Source organism: Cervus elaphus, chromosome 15 (assembly GCF_910594005.1).
Source record: "Cervus elaphus chromosome 15, mCerEla1.1, whole genome shotgun sequence".
In the NCBI taxonomy this organism is placed as follows: Eukaryota; Metazoa; Chordata; class Mammalia; order Artiodactyla; family Cervidae; genus Cervus; species Cervus elaphus.
This window is the reverse complement of record NC_057829.1, coordinates 9,574,463-9,597,420: the sequence shown is the minus strand read 5'-3', so window position 1 is coordinate 9,597,420 and position 22,958 is coordinate 9,574,463. Positions and strand designations below refer to the sequence as shown.

Sequence of the window (22,958 nt, the reverse complement as noted above, 5' to 3'; positions counted from 1 at the left end):
CTTGAGCATCAGTGGAGGCAGGGCCGGCTGTGACCCTGGCTGACCACAAAGCCAGGTAGGAATGATTATAGTAGTAATTGACAGGGCTGAGTGAGGGCTTCGGTACTTGCTAACATGCTTTAGAGATGCCTGGCTGGTTTGTATTAGTCTGCGGTTGAGTTCTTCATTCCTTGGCTCCTGGAATTTTTCAGACTTTGCATGAAATGTGTTTTGGCAGCTCATGGATGAATCGTCTCTGGCTGTACAGCTGGAAGAAGCATGTCACGTCTTTTTACAAACCATTGGCACAAACTGCAAGCTCTGGTTACTGCGAGGCTGGTTGGACCTTGGTGTGTGTGTCTGGGTTGCTGGGGGTGTGGGTGGCACTCCGGGCCTGCTCCCTGGTCCACGTGACTTAACCTCCTAGGGCCCCTTGGCAAGGCTGACCAGTTCTTGGAGGTGCCCAAGCCTCCCATCATACCTACCCTCAGCCCTCAGTGAGCAGCCAGCCTGATGTCACAACTCTGTTTAAGTGAGATTTGAAATAATGAAATTCACAGTTCACAATTGACTGGGAAAAAACATGAATAGTTCCACTTTCCTCTCAGATACTTATCTTATTATAGTTAAAAGACACAGTGAAAAAGCAAGGCCTGAATCGGAAAACAGACTCCAGAATGTGGGACGAGGTAGCTGATTCTCAAAGGGTGTGTTTAGGGGTAGGGGAAGCAGCTGTGTGTGTCCTGGGGATGTGCCTGGGGGATGGCACCATGCCGGGACAAGGCAGAGTTCAGAAGAAATACTCCTGATCTCCACGCCTCTTCTCCACTTGCTGTGATTGTGCGCTTCAGTCTTTACTTCCCGTCTTTGCTTTTCTTCTTTCTTGTCTTTGTCCTTCATCTAGTTGGTTTGTCAAGACAGGGTCTTGATGGGACTGAAATGACGAGGACTTATCTGGAGGAGGGGGACTGCTTTGTTGCTCAAATTGCTAGGTTTTGAGGTGAGATTCTGACTTTTCTTCCTTTATTTTTAAAACAGACATCTTGGTTTTCCCAGGGATTCATGAGGCAGGCAAATCTTTGCCCAGAGACTCAATGAACGCAGTGAGGTTGCAATGTGTAAGCGGCATGAGACTGACACTTCTTGCAGGAAGTCTTCCTTGATTAGACAGCATCCTCAATGTTCAAGACAGCTCTCATATTTATCATCTATCTTTCTTATTTTGATTTGTAATCATAACAATATATTAATTGAAATGTCACCATATGCTTCCCTAGTGGCTCAGTGGTAAAGAATCTGCCTGTAGTGCAGGAGATACGGATTCAATCCCTCAGCCGGGAAGATCCCCTGGAGAAGGAAAAGGCAACCCACTCCAGTATTCTTGTCAGGAAAGTATCATGCATAGAGGAGCCTGATGGGCTACATGGTCCATGGGATCGCAAAAGAGTTGGATGTGACATAGTGACTAAGCAATAACAAATTATTTACAAAAGTTCATTTTTGCTCACAACCCTATAAGGTATGTTGGGCAACACACTGGTTTTTGTGATGTATTTTGCAGATGAGGCTGCAGAGGGTCCAGATGCACACTGCAATAGTGTCCAGAGGTCTTTGGCCGGTTTTTGAAATTGAGGGGAGAGAGATGGTTAAGATGGATGGTCTGGAAGAGAGCGGGGCTTGGGGCAGGCTCACCTGACAAGCAGTGGAAATGTATGGGGCTGATCCGGGCAAGAGAGAATGCTGCTGTTTCAGGCCTGCAAGTTCTCTCTGAGCCCAACGGATCACCGGGTGGCACCCGAGAGGGATCAGAGCAAACAGGTCTCCAAACACAAGCAGCCTGGGGAGGCCACCAGGCAACTGACTAGGTCAGAGGGGTGTTAGCAGGGGAGACAGGAGAGCGGGAGAGGAGCTGTGGGAGGAGAGGACCTGCTGGGCACCCGTGGAACAGGAAGCCTTGTTTGTCAATGCAGGTTTGAACTGGGTAACGCTGGAGGTCCCGTCCAGATCTCAAACACTTTGCACTTGCAGACTTTGTAAAATAGGTTAAAATAAATGGCTTCAAAAAATCAGTAATCCTGTTCCTCATAGCCCCCAGATACGTTCCCCTGTAATGTTCCCTAGGCAGGTGACCGCCATCCCGAGCCAGAGGCTCAGTCTCGTTCTTTTCTAAATGAGTCACTGCTAATGATGAGCAGATGGTTTACTTGGTAAGTCGTGTCCAACTCTTTGCGACCACACAGACTGTTGCCCACCAGGCTCCTCTGTCCCTGGCATTTCCCAGGCAAGAGTACTGGAGTGGGTTGCCATTTCCTTTTCCAGGGGCTCTTCCTGACCCAGGGATGGAACTCAGATCTCTTGGGTGGTCTCAGGCAGATTCTTTACCTACTGAGCCACCAGGGAAGTCCCCTAGATGAAGATGGAGTTGGTCTCCCAGTGGCCACTGTTTAGAGTTGGGAACTGACTGCTGTGTCCTCCCATTTCCTTTGGAAAGTCATCATCACAGGCAATGGAAAGTTTCTACAGGGCCACAACTTGGAGAAGAAGGAAAGGCTTGGAAAAGAAGGAAAGGCTTGGAAAAGAAGGAAGAGACTTGAAACTGCCACCTGTCTGGGTGTGTGTGGATGCCACTTACCTGGAGGAAGCAGGACCCTGACTTCTGTATTTTGTTGAGTACATTTGAGAAATTCCAAGGAGGAATCTTATCTTACAGATTAAAATAATAACAACAACAACAACTTTATTTTGTGCTGAAGTAAATTTATTAGGACTGAAAAAATGTAAAACAAAGGGGGATTAAAAAAAAGAGCAGAGGAGGATGAAAAAGTGGCTATATATTTTAATTTTATTTATTTATTTTGAAGTATTTACTAATTTATTTGCCTGTTTTTGTTCAGTCGCCCAGTCACGTCTGACTTTGCAGCGTGCCAGCCCTCCTTGGCAGCATCCCATAGACCATAGCCCGCCAGGCCTCCCTGTTCCTCACCGTTTCCCAAAGTTTGCCAAAGTGCATGCCCATTGCACCAGTTGTGGCATGTGTGATATAATCCGTGAAAGAAAGTGAAGTTGCTCAGTCGTGTCTGACTGTTTGCAACCCCATGAACTGTAGCCTACCAGGATCCTCTGTCCATGGGATTTTCCAGGCAAGAACACTGGAGTGGGCTGCCATTTCCTTCTCCAGGAGAGCTTCCCAACCCAGGGCTTGAACCTAGGTCTCCTGCATTGTAGGCACATGTTTCAGCATCTGAATCACCAGGGAAATCTGGGCCCCCTCGCATTGGGAGCACAGAGTCTTAGCTATTGGATCACCAGGGAAGTTCCTGTGGCTATGTATTTTTAAATGCTGCATTTTAATATTTTATAAATTCTCTGTGCTTTGTTTTCTTCAAGGAATTTACAACATTTATTATTATTTAGGTAGTTATTTTGGGAGACTTGTAATATATGAACTCATCCATTGTTCTTTTATAACTTGGATATCTGATAAACTATTTTTGACTAGAGCCTCATGGATTCTTAGAGACTGAAATGACTGTAGCTGGTTCTCCAGGTGCTATGATTGTGAGTCAGCTCTCAGCCTAGGTGAATGCATGTGACCTCTTCTAATAGTTTTTATTCTGGTCAATTTCAATTTTTATTTTTCATTATTGTCAACTTGAGAATTGTCCTATGCTTAATTTCTGTGTAACTTGTGTGTCTTCTACAATCCTCTATCCCCTTTCATCAAATTTTCTTATTCCTGATAAATCCTCAATGTGTTTTCCTGTCTTCAGGTTGTATGTTTTTGGTTCCTGCTTTAACTTTTCAGATGTTAAAGAATACCCCCCACTAAACTGTTCTTCAAACTTTGAGCTGAAGGTTTAAAGCCCTTCCAGCAGAAGTAATTCAGTTCTGCTGAGAGACCCTTTCCCAGGGACTGCGGCAAATATCTGCAGGTCTGGACCATCTGCTCCTTACCGACTGGGACTTCAGTCAGTTATTAACACGCCTTTTCCAAGCTGCACCAGGGCTTCCCTGGTGGTTCAGATTGTAAAGAATCTGCCTGCAATGCAGGAGACCTGGGTTTGATCCCTGGATTGGGAGAGAGAACAGAGTAGCTACCCACTCCATTATTCTTGCTTGGAGAGTTTTATGGACAGAGGAGTCTAGCAGGCTACCGTCCAGAGGGTCGCAAAAAGTTGGACACGATGGAACAACTAACACTTTCATTTCTCCAAGCTGCTGAAGGGCCGACCTGCCCTGTGCTGATTCCTAGGCTGCTGGGAGGTCAGGTACCAGGACCTCTAGGCTTCCCTTACACACAGGCAGGGACCCTGTGCCTTATACATGGGGGGCGTTTTTTTGTTACTGTGCTCTCTTGGCCACCATTATCAAAATTACTTCGTACATCCTTTTGGACAAATTCCCTCAGCTTCCTCTTTGAGTGGTATTGGCATCGGTGTTTGATTACTTATTCAATTATTTGTTTAGTCAACTGGATTTTTTTCCTGCCGTTTATTCATTTTGTTCATCAGCAGTCTATTTTTGCAATCTTTTACCCAATAAAATGTGTAAATCTTTAGCTTACCCAATGAAACATTTTAGGAAATGAAATTTATACTATTCCCCAGTTTCAGGAATCTGACTGATGTGTTGCTTTGTCAGCAAGTTTTGAAAGAGCCTGAGAGAAACGTAAGGTTTAAGCCGTGTCTGCAGCTTTATGTGCATATGCTTGTTCTTGGCCAGATGGCAGATAGTTAAAGATGACTCAGAAAAGCATCAGTTCAGTTCAGTTCAGTCACTCAATCGTGTCTGATTCTTTCTGACCGCATGGACTGCAGCACACCAAGCTTCCCTGTCCATCACCAACTCCCAGCGCTTACTCAAATTCATGTCCATCAAGTTGGTTATGCCATCCAACCACCTCATCCTCTGTCCCTTTCTCCTCCCACCTTCAATCTTTCCTAGCATCAGGGTCTTTTCCAATGAGTCAGTTCTTCACATCAGGTGGCCAAAATATTGGAGTTCAGCTTCAGCATCAGTCCTTCCAATGAATATTCAGGACTGATTTCCTTTAGGGTTGACTGGTTGGATCTCCTTGCAGGCCAAGGGACTCTCAAGAGTCTTCTCCAACATCACAGTTCAAAAGCATCAATTCTTCGGTGCTCAGCTTTTTTTAGAGTCCAACTCTCACATCCATACATGACTACTGGAAAAACCATAACTTTGACTAGATGGACCTTTGTTGGCAAAGTAACATCTCTACTTTTTATATGCTGTCTAGGTTCCCATAGCTTTTCTTCCAAGGAGCAAGTGTCTTTTAATTTCATGGCTTCAGTCACCATCTGCAGTGATTTTGGAGTCCAAGAAAATAAAATCTCTCACTGTTTCCATTGTTTCCCCATCTGTTTCCCATGAAGTGATGGGACCAGATGCCATGTCTTAGTTTTCTGAATGTTGAGCTTTAAGTCAGCTTTTTCACTCTCCTCTTTCACTTTTATCAAGAGGCTCTTTAGTTCTTCTTCACTTTCTGCCATAAGGGTGGTGTCATCTGAGTATCTGAAGTTACTGATATTGCTCCCAGCAATCTTGATTCCAGTTTGTGCTTCATCCATCCCGGCATTTCACATAATGTGTCCTGCATATAAGTTAAATAAACAGGGTGACAATATATAGCCTTGACATACTCCTTTCCCGACTTGGAACCAGTCTGTTCCATGTCTAGTTCTAACTGTTGCTTCTTAATCTGCATACAGATTCCTCAAGAGGCAGGTCAGGTGGTCTGGTATTCCCATCTCTTGAAGAATTTTCCACAGTTTGTTGTGGTCCACACAATCAAAGGCTTTGGCATAGTCAATAAAGCAAAAGTAGATGTTTTCTGGAACTCCCTTGCTTTTTAAAATCAAAACAGAAAGTAAAACCTTTTGGGTAAACCTTAGAGTTATAGAAAGTATACATGTTTAGAAATTTAGGAGAAACAACATACATTTTAAAAAAAATTTGGATTAAGTGGAAATGCAAGCATTTCTTTTAAAAACCCTGAAAGCAGTGGGATATTACTTATTAAGTAGTCAGAATTAGGGGGACAATGATTGAAATGGAAATTGGATGTTACCTTTGATCCCTTAACAGAATAAACCCAGATGCAGGATCATATTCCCCCTGGATCAAATTGTAGGGTTTGAAGGATTGAACTCACAGGAATTTTGTGAAGAAAAGATCTACAGGCCCAAGAATGGAAATCTTTTTGAACATTTAAATACATTTGGGTTATGACAATAGTTGAAATCTGGCACTATCTTGGTTACCAGTCTTCAGAAAATAAGAGACCAGTAATGTATTTTCTTACTGTATATAAAAAGGTATCTTTAAAATAACTTGGGAGGAAGAGGTGGAAAGGAGAGTAGTTATGATCTAGACATAGGGTCCTTCATTTTTGTGACTCCTTTCATTTTTCTCTTTATTGGGCAACTAAAATCTCTTGCAGACAAATGTCTCTAAATCAAAATGTTTTTGGCACATGCATTATAATTTCAATTTGGAATATAATTGTTTGAGAGGCAGCAGGGAGAGTTGGTTGAAATAACACTTGGAATGTTTGGATAAGCCAGATAACAAATTCATCAGTTGAAACTAAAGCTGTGGTTGGGGCTTCCCTGGTGGTCCAGTGGTTAAGATTCTCCACTTCCAATGCAGGTGACAGGGGTTTGGTCCCTGGTCAGAGAACTAAGATTCCACATGCTGCATGGTGCGGCCAAAAGAAAGCTGTGATTCTTGATGGAAATGGACTTAGATGCAAGCTGTGACTGTATAAAGTCAGGCAGGTTCTCAATGGAGATGGAAATTGGCAAGAGATGTCAGGGGGCCAGGCTGTGTGTGTATGCATGTGTGCACGTGTGCTTGCCTATGTGCACCATTTTGTTCATATCAATTAATCTGGAAAATTCTGCATATCTAGTAAATCCATTATTAGGGCTCTTTCCTCTGCTCAGCATGTTTCCATCAGCACCTCGACCCCAGGAAGTCTTTTTTTTTTTTCAAGAAATTGGAAATCCTTGTGTTTATTCTGTCTCTCTCTTAGATTCCTTTTAGGGGTGCTTATATGAGTTTCCTGGTGGTTCAGTTGGTAAAGAATCTGCCTGCAATCCAGGAGACCCAGGTTTAATCCCTGGGTCAGGAAAATCCCCTGGAGAAAGGAATGGCTACCCATTCCAATATTCTTGCCTGGAGAATCCCATGGACAGAGCCTGGGGGGCTACAGTCCATGGGGTCACAAAGAGTCGGATGCGACTGAGCAACTAACGCTTTCACTCTTTTCACGTTCATATGAGTGACACAGACGTCTTTTATTAAAAAGAGTGTATGCCCTAATAACATTTGACATCTCAGTGTGAGTTTGCTGAGTCAGTTGGAGAATTTGGACTTTACCACAAAGATTCAAGAGCGATAGAATGAATTATCCTTGTTCAAGTTTAGACTACGATCCCTGAAGTTCAGAGAAATATTTGGTAAGGATATGAGTCACTAACGTGATCCACATTCAGAGAAATAATCAACAGACCAAAAGTCCAAATATTTCTCTGGCCAATTTTGCTTTGGTTCTTTTATTTAATCTCTTCTGCTTGGGCTAGAGAGAAAAACGTCAAACATATTAGTTAAAAATTCACGTGCCCACTTTTTGTCAGGTTACTTGAAAATATTTCTTACTCTGATATAGGCATGGCTATTTGTAGAAATGACTTATTAAAAAAATCTTTCTATACTTCATCCTGGCCAAGGTCCCCCACACATGAGCTAGCTTTTTGAGTGGGTCAGTCCTGTGTGTGGCTGCCCCGCTGCTGAACTGGACAGGGATTCTGTGCCATGCCCAAGGTGACAAGGATGGCCTGCAGTGGCACTGGAGGTTAGCAAACATCTCTCTTCACTGCATGCAGCCTTTGCTCAGAGTAAGTGTCTCAGGCGACCAGCTTGATCGCTTTTACAGCCACAGAGAGCGGCTTACCTCTGGTGACTGTGTGTCCCATCGTGCCTTTATGAGATCATCCGAAGCCTGGAGGAGTTCTTGGCATTTTTGTTGTCTGTGCTCCATCTATGTCCCACTGATGACATGTGACATTATCAGCTGTGAGGAGAGAAGGGTCGAAGGAAGGGGAAAAGCCAAGTAGATGAAGTCCTGCATTTCCTAAAGCTGTTTTTGCTGTCATTTTCTTCACCACTTGCCCCTGACAGAAGGTTAGAGGCCTGAGCAGTAATTGGCAAGGTTGTTAATGTCAAGGATTCCTGTATCTGTATATATATTTTAATTCAAGACCAAGTAGTGCCTGTGATAGGGCAGCTGTCATCTTGCCCTTTATGTCACTTCTAGTTTGCTTCAGTAACAGTCTCTCCTTCTTAAACTTGTTTTTACTAAACAAGACAAGGGATGGGGCTAGGGATGGGCACAGGGGACAGGGAGGAGACTGGAGACTGAGCTGACATTCCTGCTCCTGCAGCTTGTTACTAAAATGGCATGTCAGTACATGGTCAGATCTACAGAGGCAGAAAGATGGATGCTCAGAGGCCAGCCGACAGCAGACTTTTTGCACAATTCTGTTCTGAGGGCAGAAACACTCATGTCTTGCTTAGTAAAAATGGCCTTATATTTCTGCCTCTGCCATTAATGCTGTCTGGTACTTTGCATAACTGATGTGTTAAACTTTTTTCTTTTTATGTAGACCATCTTTTAAAGTCTTTATTGACTTTGTTAGAATATTGCTTCTGTTGTTTATGTTCTGGGTTTTTGGCTGTGAGTCATGTGGGATCTTTGCTCCCGACCTGGGATTGAATCCACACCCCTCCATTGGAAGGCGAAGTCTTAAACACTGGACTGCCAGGGAAGTCCCTGATGTGTTTTTTTTAGATTCTCCAGATCTCTACAAATAAAATAACATTAGCAAAAGAATCTTGAATGGTAGAACAGCAAAGGCATCTTGAATGGTAGGACTGGGATGTTCTTAGAAACCACCTGGTCCAAATTCTTCACTTTGTAGGTGAGCAAAGAGAACCCCAGAAGAAAGGGACTTATTCAGAATTCTGAAGAAAGCTAAGGTGGTGGTGGAAATCTCTGCATGCCATTAATATTCTTGTGCATCAGAGGTCAGACAAGAGTAGCGGCAGAGTTTGTCCTTCAAAGGCTTGTCTTTGGAGCAGATGTATGCTTGGCATCCTGGGTGTGAGTTTAATGCTGATGGCCAAGGCTGGTGCTGACGGCAGTCGTGGCTGGCTTCCTGGAGGTGGGAGAAAGTATCACTAATGGAGGAAGAAGAAATGGGTGTGAAGTGGTTTCTCTAGAACATGAACACAGAGGCGTCCTCCAGGCTACCGCTCACTGTGGCCCAGAGCAGGAAGACCAGTGGAAGCAGGAGGACTTGGCTTGTATTCCCATCCTGTGATCTGTTCTGCACTGTGATGGGACCCTTGGCCTGCATGTCTGAGAACTAGCCACACCTTCCAGGTGGTCACTGCTTGATCCCTGCAGTGTGGCCCACCCTTGGGAGGAAGACCTTAAAAAGGGGCCCAGGCAGAAAGCAGGTTCATTGCTCTCTGGGAAGGCTCTTCTGGTCTCAGCTGTCTTCCCCAGCTCTGCGTGGGCATGTATGAATACCTTTGGCCGCATAGATATTTTCTTCCGGGAGTAAGGAGAACAAAGACAGAGCCCTCTAATGCCTGGATCCATGAAAGGTGTGGGAAGTATTACTATGACAGGGTACAGATTCAAGTTTCTCGTAAGTCTTTTGAGTTATGCCTCCCAAAGTGATAGCATCTGGAGAAACAGGGAATAAATAGTTGTTAGTAGAGTAGTGTGTGGGATTCTGTAACCAGATAGATACCAGATGCAGCTCCAGGTTTTAGCAAGGAAGATTAGCAAGGAGCTCTGGGCTGCCCTGGGGGCTCAGATGGTAAAGAATCTGCCTGCAATCCAGGAAACCCAGGGTCGATCACTGGGCTGGGAAGATCCCCTGGAGGAGGCCATGGAAACCCATTCCAGTATTCTTGCCTGGAGAATCCAATGGACAGAGGAGCCTGGTGGGCTACAGTCCATGGGGTCACAAAGAGTCAGACACAACTAAGTAACAAAGTACTGAACAGGGGTGGCTTACACACAGACATTTATTGTAGTTAGAGGTCCAAGATCAAGGTGATGGTAGGGGAGGGGTTGGTTCCTTCTGAAACTTTGGGGGTAGGATCTGTTCCAAGTCTCTCCTCAGCTTATAAAAGACCGTCTTCTCCCAGCATCTTTTTACAGTGTCTTCTGTCCATGCATGTTTCCGAGTAAAAATTTCTCCACCAGTTAAATAGGATTGGGGCCCACCCTAGCAGCCTCATCCTAACCAATTACATTTGCAGTGACCTTATCGCCAAGTAAAGTGACATGCTGAGACAAGGGGGGACTTTAATATATGAATTTTCGGGGGACACAATTCAACCCCTACATGTTCTATGAAAAGGAGCCATCCAAAAGAGATAAGTCAAAAACAGCAGGAGTTCTAGGAGCTGGGGTTTAGAAGGAGGAGAGGAGGTCTTCCTGTGTGGACACCATATCTTTAACCTCTTCTTTCTCTCACATAAATCTCCACCCACAGCAGGCTGGTGAGGAGCAGTGTGTGCATGCTAAGTCCGCCAGGCTCCCCTGTTCACGGGATTTTCCAGGCAAGAATACTGGAGTGGGTTGCCATATCTTCCTACAGGGGATCTTCTGGCCCAGGGATTGCGCCCTTATCTCCTGCATCTCCTACATTGCAGGTGGATTCTTTACTTCTCCACCATTGAGGGGTTCCCTTTCCTTGAAACAATGAAAGGAAAGCTCCAGTGTCTTCAAATGCCGGTGAGGAGGAAGGGTGGCATGGGAAAGAACTGGATGTGGGTGGAACTCTTAGTAGCCCGACCTGTTCTTCAAGAGACTATATTGAATGAATTAGATCTTTCTGACCTTCCTGCCTGAGCTGAGTTCACTGATTTCATTACTGTCCTGCACTATTTCTTAAATCAGTATTGTATTCGTGCATGCCTACATGCATACTAAATTGCTTCAGTCGTGTCCAGCTCTTTGTGACCCATGGACTACAACCTGCCAATCTCCTCTGTCCATGGGATTCTCCAGGCAAGAATACTGGAGTGGGTTGCCATGGCCTCCTCCAGGGGATCTTCCCAACCCAGGGATTGAGCTCACATCTCTTAGGTCTCCTGCATTGGCAGGTGTATTCTTTACCACTAGTGCCACCTGGGAAACCCACCCTTAATCCCCACTTGCACTGGGGCAGTGGAGGGAGTGGAACAGAGAGGGAGCCTCTCACCATCCTGTGGTTTGAGGGCATTCTGATAGAGATGGGGATGTTCCCACAATGCCCCACCTGGTCCTTAGAAAGAAGACAAGACTGTGCTCATTCACTCACCACCCACTATGCTCCAGGTATTTCTACATGGAAGAGCCTTGCCCTTGTGGAGCTTTCTTACTAGTGCAAGAAGAAAGCAGATATAAACAATAAATAGAAATAAACAGTAAACACAATTAATAAGTACATCACATAGTAGGTTAGTAGGTAGTGAATGCTGGGGGGGAAGACAAAGGACAAGAGGTAAGTGTGCAGGTTTATAGGCAGCCATCAGTTTGGGCCACCTGGCGGGCGGAGTGCTTAGACTGGAGGAGGGACTGGAAGGTGGGAGGGACTGGTCTGGTGTGTGTCTTGGAAGGAGAACATCCAGCCGGAGGGGTCTGCATCAGTGGGTTTGAGGAGCATCAGGAGGCCTCTGTGGCCAGGCAGAGAAAGTGAAGGAGGTTGTTGTGGGAGAGAAGGTCAGAGAGGCTATGGGAGAGGGCCATGCTGGTCCTCACGGATGGGCTTTACCTAAGTGCATTAGAGAATGAGTTTATGGGTTTAACTGCAGTGCCTGAGAAGACTCACCCTGGATATAGGATTAAAAATAGACAGTCAGGGGTGAGGATAAAAGCAGGGGACCAGTTCAGAGCCCGTTGCAGCGTTTCAGGGGAGGAACTCCATGGTATGGATCAGTGGTCTCAGCATACTTGGTCCTCTGGCTGGACTCTTCCTTCAAACTGTATCTCATCCTGAGTCACTGAATCTGAATTGCCTGGCTGATAGTCTTCCCTAAAAAGGTTTTATTCTGGCCCTTGACCATGTCTTGGCTTGTTCTGTGTAGATTAGTTACTGTGAAAAAGTGAAAGTGTGAGTCGCTCAGTCATGTCTGACCCTTTGTGCCTCCAAGGACTGTAGCCCACCAGGCTTCTCTTCCATGGAATTCTCAAGGCAGGAATACTGGAGTGGGAAGCTAGTCACTTCTCCAGGGGATTTAAGGATCCCCTTTTCACTCCTAACCTGAAGCTAAGGCATTTGTGTGCTTTTATACTAACCCAAAGGCTTCCTTGGTGGCTCAGATAGCAAAGAATCTGCCTGCAATGCAGGAGACCCAGGTTCAATCCCTGGGTTGGAAAGACCCTGGAGAAGGAAATGGCAACCCACTGCAGTATTCTTGCCTGGAGAATCCCATGGATAGAGGAGTGTGGCTGTCTACAGTCCATGGAGTCGCAAAGGGTCAGACACGACTATGTGACTACCACTTCCACTTCAAAGGCCCCATAATCAGTTTTTAAAAACTCAAAGACATTGTCACATACAATTTTCTTATAGCCACCTGTCCTTAGAGCCTACACTAGAAGGCAAGAATGTTTACAGTCTATTGCTGGAGAGGTTTTCTGTTTCCCCTGGGGTGAGTTGAAAATGAAATCATCTATTAGTCTGAAGCAAACAGAAGGGCCATTGTGACTCTTGTCTGGCGGCTCCCACATGGAGTAGACTTTTTTCCTTGGACCCTGGAGCATGCTGGAATCAAGATTGCTGGGAGACATATCAATAACCTCACCACCCTTACGGCAGAAAGTGAAGAAAAACTGAAGAGCCTCTTGATGAACATGAAAGAGGAGAGTGAAGAAGTTGGCTTAAAGCTCAACATTCAGAAAACTAAGATCATGGCATCCGTTCCCTTCACTTCATGGCAAACAGATGGGGAAACAATGGAAACAGAGAGATCTTATTTTCTTGGGCTCCAAAATCACTGCAGGTGGTGACTGCAGCCGTGAAATTAAAAGATGCTTGCTCCTTGGAAGAAAAGCTATGACCGACCTAGACAACATTAAAAAGCAGAGACATTACTTTCCCAACAAAGGTCTGTCTAGTCAAGGCTATGGTTTTTCCAGTAGTCATGTATGGGTGTGAGAACTGAACTCTAAAGAAAGCTGAGCGCTGAAGAATTGATGCTTTTGAACTGTGGTGTTGGAGAAGACTTGAGAGTCCCTTGGACTGCAAGGAGATCCAACCAGTCCATCCTAAAGGAAATCAGTCCTGAATATTCATTGGAAGGACTGATGCTGAAGCTGAATCTCCAATATTTTGGCCACTGATGTGAAGAACTGACTCATTTGAAAAGACTCTGATGCTGGGAAAGATTGAGGGCAGGAGGAGAAGGGGACGACAGAGGATGAGATGGTTGGATGGCATCACCGACTCGATGGACATGAGTTTGAGTAAACTCCGGGAGTTGGTGATGGGCAGGGAAGCCTGGTGTGCTGCAGTCCATGGAGTCACAAAGAGTTGGACACGACTGAGCAACTGAACTGAGCTGAACTGGAGCACCAGTATGTAGGATCTTAATAACTCATGTGATTAATCCTACTATTAAAAATGGAAATTTCACATGAGTTAGTTTGCTATAGCTGCCATGACACGGTCCCGCAGACTGAGGGGCTTAAACATGGTGCTGGAGGCTGGAGGTCCGAGACTGAGGTGTGGGCAGTGCTGGTTCCTCCTAAGGCTGTGAGGCAAGAATCTGTGCCAGGCTTCTCTCCTTGGCTTGTGCATGATTGTCTTCTCCCCGTGTCTCTATTTGTGGTCTTCCCTGTGTGTGTCTCTCTCTTTTGTTCGAATTTCCCTTCTTCATAAGAACACCAGTTATACTGGATTAGGGTCATCCTGATGACCTCGTTTTAAATTGAGCACCTCTATAAAGACACTATCACCAAAAAAGGTACCATTCTGAGGACACTAACATAATGAATTGGTGCTGGGGGCACACACTCACCCCATAACAGACCCCTGTATACTCAATTTCCTCTCACCACCACCAGTCTCAAGCCCAGCTGCCCCATCGTACTTTCTGTGCAGCATATTCTTCTTAATAGTCTCAGCTTTTCTGAGGCTTCATGTGTTGAGGGTGAATTTCAGTCAGATGATTTAAGTACCATTTGTGAGTAGAGGATAATGTCCATTTACAAATAAATGACTTAGTGTTGTAAATTCAGAGCTTCCCTGGTGGTTCCGACCGACCGACCGTAAAGAATCTACCTGCAATGCAGGAGACCTGGGTTCAATCCCTGGGTCGGGAAGATCCCCTGGAGAAGGAAATGGCAACCCACTCCCGTATTCTTATCTGGGAAATCCCATGAACAGAGGAGCCTGGCGGGCTACAGTCCATGGGGTTGCGAAGAGTCAGATGTGACTGAGTGACTAAAACACACAAACATTGTAAACTCAACACCATTCTAAAATAGAATTCTAAAAACCAGTGTATACAGTGACAGTGTACCTCAAATGATTACTCATCTTCTGGAAGAGGGAGCATAGTTTAGTGGTTAGAAGAACAGACAGCTAAACTGCCTGGGTTATCATTCTCCCATTTACCATCTAGCTGACCCTGGGAAAATTTCTGAAATCGCTCCTGGAGTTTTCTTGTCTGAAGATGTAGATAGTATGGTACCTACTTCATAGAGTTATCTGAATTTGAAAGGCTAATCCATGTAAGGAATACAAGGGAGAGTGCCTGGTACACAGTAAGAGCTCAATAAATGTTTGACACTATTATTCCTAGGGTGGCTGCTTTTCAGGAAGACACTCGTTTGAGTAAATTAGGTCTGGTGTGTTTGTTAAAACATTATGTGCTAATTTGTGGAGACAATGTGTGTTTCCTGGGTACCGCATAATTTGATCTGAGAGAGCAGTTCTATTTGTCATTAATCATATGCAGGCTTCAAAGAAATGTGGGGGTTCATTTTAATCACTGAAGTACATGTAACTCTTATTTATAAACATTTAACTCATCTAATTTGGTGGTTTTCAATTTGTATTCCTGCTCCTGGAATCACAATTTGGGGACCCCTGGAAGATCCCCTGGAGGAGGAAATGGCTACCCACTCCAGTATTCTTGCCTGGAGAATCCCATGGACAGAAGAGCCTGGTGGGCTATAGTCCATGGGGTTGCAGAGCTGGACACGACTGAGTGCATGATACACATGGGTGATGGTGGTAATATTCAGTGTGCGGGGTCCGTGTGACCTCATTTGTACCCCAGGCCAGACATCCCATCTCAGTCAGAATAGACACCCTATTATCTATTGTATATATGACTATTCTGAGTAAAATTTCATTTGAAAGAACTCTACTACTAAAAATAGCTTGAAAATCACTCGCGTGGGGTATAGATGATTTATATTCTTCTGCCCCCTATTGCTTCCATCTGTGTGTACCCCAGGGATGCAACTAATGCTAATATTAGCCTGAGCAAAACATAATTAGGAAGGTAAATCTACTGCAAAAAGTAATATAGCATAAATTAAATAAATTAAATATAAATCAAATCAAATATAAAACAATGCATTCAATTATCTGCCTCACTGCCTCCCTGCTTTAACATCAGTATTTTAGAGGAGACTAATCTTCTTTCTGGGACAGGGCCAAGACTGAGCCAAGACCAATGTATGTGTGAAACCCTGGAAGGATGGTGCTTGACCCGTTGGGCATGAGCTAAAGACACTGCCATTCTGGTCAGCTAAATTCTGTCTTAATGGTTGATGCATGAACTAGTCTTTGTATGTGGCTGGGAAAACCTATGTATAAGATACTTTTATTATTACTTTTAATTAATTTATTTTAAAAAATGAAGTGTAGTTGATTTATTATACAATGTGTTAGTTTCAGGTGTACCCCAAAGTGACTCAGTTATGTACGTGTATATATGGCTTCCCAGCTGGTGCCAGCGGTAAAGAATCCTCCTGCAAACACAGAAGATATAAGAGATGTGGGTTTGATCCTGGGTTGGGAAGATCCCCTGGACTCCAGTATTCTTGCCTGGAGAATCCTGTGGACAGAGGAGCCTGGTGGGCTACAGTCCACAGGGTTGCAAAGGGCCAGACGCGACTGAATGACTTGCACACACGTGCACACATATATGTATATTCTTTTTCAAATTCTTTTCCTGTATGTTGAGATATTGAGTCTAGTTCACCGTGCTATACAGTAGGTCCTTGTTTACCTATTTTATATATACTAGTGTGTATATGTTAATCCCAAATTCATAATTGCCCCTTCCTCCCCATCTTTCTCTGTTGGTTATCATGTGTGTGTGAGCTCAGTCATGTCCGACTCTTTGTGGCTCCTTTGTACTTTTTCTCCCATAGATAACAGTGATAACCGTGATGGAAATAAAGCCTAAGAGTTAGTTTCATTCATTCATTTGATCATTCTGTAGATATTGACCGACCCACCTAGAAGCTCCAGGAATTATCTTGAACACCAAGGATACAGAAATGGACACAGGAGGATGCAGGCAGTTGCTCCAATTATGGAACTCTTATTCCAAAGAGGGGAGAAAGAAATTACATGAGTAAATAAATATGTCAAGATGCATAGTGCTAAGGAGTGAAAAAGAAGCCGGGAAAAGCCTAAAGAGCAGAGAGTTCTATTTTAGATACTTTAAATATATGTGTCTTCTCCCTGTTGCACCTCCCTGCTAAACCCAGAAGATGCTTGGAACATATTGATTGAATTATTAACCCAAATAGATTATATTGGATCACCTGCCTGTGAGACTACCCTGGATAGACCATCCTTCTTGGAAGGTACTTGTAGGAATGTAATTTAATCTTTTGCTGCCAGAAACACATCTGAGTTGTTCACTCTGTCAGTAGATGTGCATTATGGGAATGATAACAGATTTTAATACCAGCCTAGGCAGAGAGTAATTAGGGAGGGAAAACTCAACTTCCTAGAAACATAGTAATTTCAGTCAAATGGAACCAATTTGGCATCTTCTTTCCTACTGTTCTTCTTCAGCCGTTGGGCTGATGGAAGTTTCACTGTTTTGCCGTCTTGTGACATGTGGTAGGACTGAGCTTTTACCAAGACCAATGTCCTCTTTTCATTTCTTCTAGCCTCCAGGAAAGGATAAAATCCCTCAGCTTGTCACTTAAAGAAATCACTGCTAAGGTAAGTACCTTTCTATGCCCACTTTCTAAAGAAGTTGCTGAAGTTTTCTTTTGATGTAATTTCATGTCACAGATCACCTGGGCTCTGGACAAAATATAGACTTGGCAAAACCATTCTACAGGCTAAGTGATGGGCCAGCCAACGAGCCAGGGCCAAGGGCTGCTCCTCTGGTGGATGTTCTGACTGCGGTCCCTAGGCGTTGATGGGCTTGGCCTTTGGGAAAGGAAACATGATTACTGCTGTGCACAATCAAATGTCTTTGCTTAAAAAGGCTTCTAGGATGGGTGTAATCTGAGAAGTTGATTACATTCCCTTCCAGAAGGGCTGGGTTCAGGTTTTTCACGAACAGATGGAAATGGTACAGTAGGTGCTTGTTTTTTTTGTTTTGTTTTGTTTTTTAAAGTTAAGTTGATTTCGAAATCATTTTGCCTATCTTACCTGCCATTTATACTTCATATCAGGACCTTGGTTTGTATAGAGATAGAGGACCCAACATTATTCCCTGGGAGTCACACAGTCAATTCACTTAAATAGTCAGTGTGTGGTCAGTGAGGATAACCACAGTAACGAAACAAAACCCTCCTCCAGAGAGATAGTTACTCCCCACTGAGTTATTGACAAACTCTGAAGCAGGATCAATTACCCTGTGAATTATTGTTAGAGGGGAGGCAGGCAGAGAACTAGGTCTGAATCATTAATGATTTGTGTTGGGTCTGGGAACCAGGGTGGGTATAAGATGGCTGAAATACACAAAGGGCAGGATTCTGAGCAGGGAGCAAAGAAGCCAAGAGTCCTCTGGCCTGGAGGGAAGATCTTGTTCTCTGTCTCCAGGGAAGAGAGCAGGAAGACCTGTGCGGGTGTGTAGACCCCAGCAGAGCCAAGAAGGTGGAAGTATTCTTGGCAAAAAATGTCCACAGTGGCTCTGGTCCTTTTCCTGGTTTTTGTGTCTAGTTCACTTTTGAAAAAACTTTATATGATTTTGCTAGAGACGGCGCAGCAGCAGTTTGATGGGCAGTTCTGCCCTGCATCGAAAGAGAGCCTCCTGTGAGGACTGAGCCTTGGACCTCAGAACGCTTGATGCCCACCTGCCCTGCCTTCCCAAAGATCCACCCCAGAATGCTCACCCAGAGCAGAAGGGCAGGAGGAGACTCAGGCGGCCGGCAGGGGACCTGAAGCCGCATGCAGAACTTGGGAAAGGGCTTTATTTCAGGCTCCCAGACTGAGTGTGGCTGGCACCTTGACACTGGCTTGGTTTACCAATTTTGTTATAGGAAGCAAGAGCGGATGCTAGACAGCACACCTGGATTTCTGCCTTATCAGTGACGGTGATGTCCCCATTGACATTCCTGTCCATCCACTTCTGTGACCTCCAGTGGAGCCACAGGGGGAGGTGAGGTGGGGCCAAAGCTTCCTGGATGGGGAGGCGGTCGAAGTACCTCTTGTACTTCCTACTAGAACTTATGCCATTTATAAGTACATCCTAATTTCTGTGTAGAATTAAAACGTGGAAGGACTCTTGGGTTTGGGTTTATTGAGCATCAGATAAACACATACTGTGTGTGTAACACGGATGAGTCTGGATCCCATCAGGGAGGATGTAGATGTGCATAATCTGTAACACAGATGGTGTTTGTATGTGTGTGTTTTCTATGACATCTTATATCACGCACACACACACATTCACACGTGCACACGACACTGGGATTTGTTGATCGTCTCCAGCTGCTATGATTTGCCCAAATGCCAAAAGTCTTTTGCTTTGTTTGTATCTTTTCTCTAAAACATTTACAAAAAAAATTACAATTCCCTTGCTTTTTCATAAAATTAATGAATGCATGCCTATGATTTTAAAATGGAAATGGAAAAGCTCCATTTGATAATGGGTTCCTTAGGGTTTAATTTTATTTGGAAATAAAAAAGGAGATGCAGATTTTCTGGGGCACGCATGCCTGCAGGCATGTGTGTTTATGTATATAGGTAGGTGTGTACATGTGCACATACATGAATGTGTGTGTGTATATGAGGGCCATATATTAGTCTATAGAGAATTAAAACTGCTCAGTTGCACGCAACAACTTTCTGTCTACTCTGAGCTTGATTGACTGGTGACCTTGAAGTCAAAGTCACAGCTTGGCCCACTTTTCTTTCTTCAGTGTATTAGACACAATAATCTGATATTCTTTCAACTCCTTCCTCAAAGAGAGCTGGCACCTGCCTTCCACTCATTACATTTTTTGACTCTTATGGGTTACCCAAACCAAAGGTAATTAGGGGATAAATGAGATGGAAGAAAGTGTTGGAAATAAATGGGGTATCCGGAGGTTGGTAGATATTAGATTACATTCAGCAGTGCCGGAAAGAATGTACATTGCAATTTAATAAGAAGATTTAGAGGTTGTTTCATATTAATAGTGACAGCTCGCTCAATAAAAGAGAAACTGACCCAATTATGGTTAAAAGAGACTGTGAGCTAAAATCAGAAATACTGGACGTACTTGGGTGAGGTGTAGCAATCATGACCGGGGTAATCGAGTTGACAGAAATGTCCTGGGACCTCTGGTGACATGCTTTTGACCAAGGGGAGGGGGCGTTCCTGTCATCAGCATGGAGTCCATGAGACAGTGCTTGGGCGGATGTCAGAGCAACTTCCTTTAACTTCTGGTCCTGACACTGTGATGGATCTCAGGACCATTGAGAGGGTGTCTCCAAATTGATGGCTTTGGACAGCAGTTGCTCTGCTCTGCTGGTGCGGGCTTTGGGGTAGAAGCCTTTACGCTGTCCCTTCATCCAGAGATTTTATAAAGAGATTTATAAAGAGAGTTTTATAAAGAGGTTTGGGAGATTACAGCTGCTTAATGGAAAGGGACATGCTGAAGGCCATGGGGGCAAGGGTGTACTATTTTAGACGGGGTGGGTGAGGTTTGTGTTGATTTTAGAAAGAATCTCTGTTGAAGTCTGAGGTCAGCAAAGCACTTCAAGGTGATAATATCTAGCATGAGCTGGAAACTTCTGGGGAGATTAAATTTTATATTTTCTCTGGGCTCTGTGAACCCACCTGGGTTTTTATTTCTTGAATGGAATGTTAGGTTTTTGGCAAGAAAAGAGGGGTGCTTCTAAGTAACATCCTTTGTGGATCCCCCAGATGTCTTCACATATGTATTCATTGTTATTCAGCCATGCTCTGTGCTTTTTTTGAACTGGAGGTTTTTTTAGGTAGTTCATTAATCTCAGTATAGGTAGCAGTTGAATACAAGGTTTTTGCTTTAAATAAAAGAAACAAAATGTTGTATTTTAGTTTCAACAAATACAAAATAGCCTAAGAAATCTGGAAAAACAAAGTGAGATTTAAGATTTTTGCTATTTTTTAAAGATCAAGAAAGATGTAGGAAGTGAAATGCTAAAACCTGCAAACTTTCCTGAGATCTACTTGTCTATTTTTCAAATCTGCCCTTGATCGCAACGTCTGTGCACCGTTCTTCCCTGCCTACTGTGTGCCAGACACAGAATGAAATCCCTGCTCCCATAGTGTGTGTGGTCCCCAGAGATACAAGAGGAAAATGAAGGGAGAATGACGGAGTGTCAGCTGGACAGGGCGGTACCGACAGACACCCTGCAGGGGCAGGCGGCCGGGGAGGGAGGGCCAAGCGGTGGTTCTGTTTCGTGGGTGAGTCACACGGCCCTTCTTCCCAAGGCAGAGCCCTGTGGGCTGTGCCCCCAGGGACCAGCAGAGCCACTCGAGGAGGGTGTCAGCACGCAGAGGCCTGGGGAGGGGCAGGCAGAGGGCTCCACTTACTTACTTGTGGCTGTGTCTGGTTGTGGGAGCTCATCTGTTTCTTCCTTCCCTCCCCTTCCTCCCTCCCTCCTCCCTCCTTTCCCTCCTCCTTCCCTCCCTTCTTCCCTTCCTCTCCCTCCTCCCTCCTCCTCCTTCCCCTCCTCCCTCCCTCCTCCTCCTCCTTCCTCTCCTCCCTCCCTCTTCCCTCCCTCCTCCCTCCTCTCTCCTCCCTCCCTTCTTCCCTTCCTCTCCCTCCTCCCTTCTTCCCTTCCTCCCCCTGCTCTCTTCCTCCTCCTCCTTCCCCTCCTCCCTCCTCCTCCTCCTTCCCCTCCTCCCTCCCTCTTCCCTCCCTTCTCCCTCCTCTCTCCTCCCTCCCTTCTTCCCTTCCTCTCCCTCCTCCCTTCTTCCCTTCCTCCCCCTGCTCTCTTCCTCCTCCTCCTTCCCCTCCCTCCCTCCTCCTCCTCCTTCCCCTCCTCCCTCCCTCCTCCCTCCCTCCTCCTCCTCCTTCCCCTCCTCCCTCCCTCCTCCCTCCCTCCTCCTCCTCCTTCCCCTCCTCCCTCCCTCTTCCCTCCCTCCTCCCTCCTCTCTCCTCCCTCCCTTCTTCCCTTCCTCCTTCCCTCCCTCCTCCCTCCTCTCTTCCTCCCTGCCTCCTTCCCTTCCTCTCTTCTTCCTTCCGTCCTTCCTTCCTTTATGCATTGCTTGTTTTTTAAGAACTCTCCTGCAGTTATTCTGTATCACCCCCTTGCTACTTAGAAACCCAGGAATCTGGCTGGTGCCTGTCGCCCTCTCATCTCTGCCTGAATAAATGATGGTTCATGGCTGTCTCTCTCCTTCTAGGTGTGTATGAGTGAAAGACTCTGCAGTGCCCTGAGAAAGAAGGTTAACGATATTGAAACCCAACTGCCAGCGTTGTTTGAAGCCAAAATGCTTGCCATCTCAGGTACCTGGGGACAGAGGGGACATGGAGACAGTTGGAGTGAGTGATGACAACCACCACACCCCTGTCTTGTTCTGGATTAACAGTCTACCTGTACCTGAATATTGTGTAGCATTCTACCTGTCACTTGACAGCTCAGAGCCTTTGCGGGGAGTCTCACTGAAACTCATGGAATAGATGGGCAGCATGGCTTCTTTATAAGGGATGGGTTGTTAGTTTTTAGTTGCTAAGCTGGGTCCAACTCTTGTGACCCCATAGACTGTAGCCCGCCAGGCTCCTCTGTCCATGGGATTCTCCAGGCAAGAAGACTGGAGTGGGTTACCATTTCTTTCTCCAGAGGATCTTCCCAACCCAGGGGTTGAACCAGCATCTCCTGCATTGCAGGCAGAGTTTTTACCACTGACCCAGGGTAGTCCTATAAGGGATGGGTAAGACTCTTAAAAATGCACAAGCACACATTATATAAAATAGCTATTTGTGTAGTTTGCATTACCAGTTTCTGTTTAAGAGTTTAGAGACTAGATGTAATCTGGATGCCATGTAATCCTAGTCAGGGTTTCTACAGATTTATGTATCTGGAGATGCTCAGTGAGGGTGTGATCAACCACTTGCTATGGGGGAAAGAGTGGTAACAGGAGACAAACTGATGTACTCAGAGTAACAACCTAGTCATAGATAAGAGATTTTTGGAGGATTTTCAGTGGATCATTATCCTTCCTTAATTTGGTAGTTATAAAGGGATATACTTTTCCATTAATCAGTAGGCTGAAAACACGAGTCTCTGAAAATAGGATCTTACTCTATCATTTGAACAGTACTTAAAGAAAAGGTTTTTTTATTTACTGGCTGTGGTGGGTCTTTGTTGCTGTACCTGGGCTTTCTCTAGTTGCTGGGCAGGTTTCTTGTTGTGGTGGCTTCTTATTGTGGATCATGGGCTCGGTAGTTCTGGCCATGGGCTTAGTTGCCCTGAGGCATGTGGAAT

General features: G+C 45.0%; 1 protein-coding gene across 8 annotated transcripts in view; it reads left to right on the top strand.

The window, feature by feature from the left end:
* DISC1 (DISC1 scaffold protein) overlaps positions 1-22,958 on the top strand; it is a 428,932-nt gene that overhangs the window by 194,747 nt on the left and 211,227 nt on the right. For 5 of the 8 annotated variants that reach the window (XM_043924985.1, XM_043924986.1, XM_043924983.1 and 2 more), the window contains 2 exons: positions 17,213-17,267; positions 21,877-21,979. In XM_043924985.1, coding sequence (XP_043780920.1) covers positions 17,213-17,267; positions 21,877-21,979 — 158 coding nt within the window. Of the gene's footprint in view, positions 1-10,737; positions 10,820-17,212; positions 17,268-18,538; positions 18,658-21,876; positions 21,980-22,958 lie in introns of those variants that run through there. The other 3 variants (XR_006345248.1, XR_006345249.1, XM_043924989.1) reach the window with 3 other exon arrangements.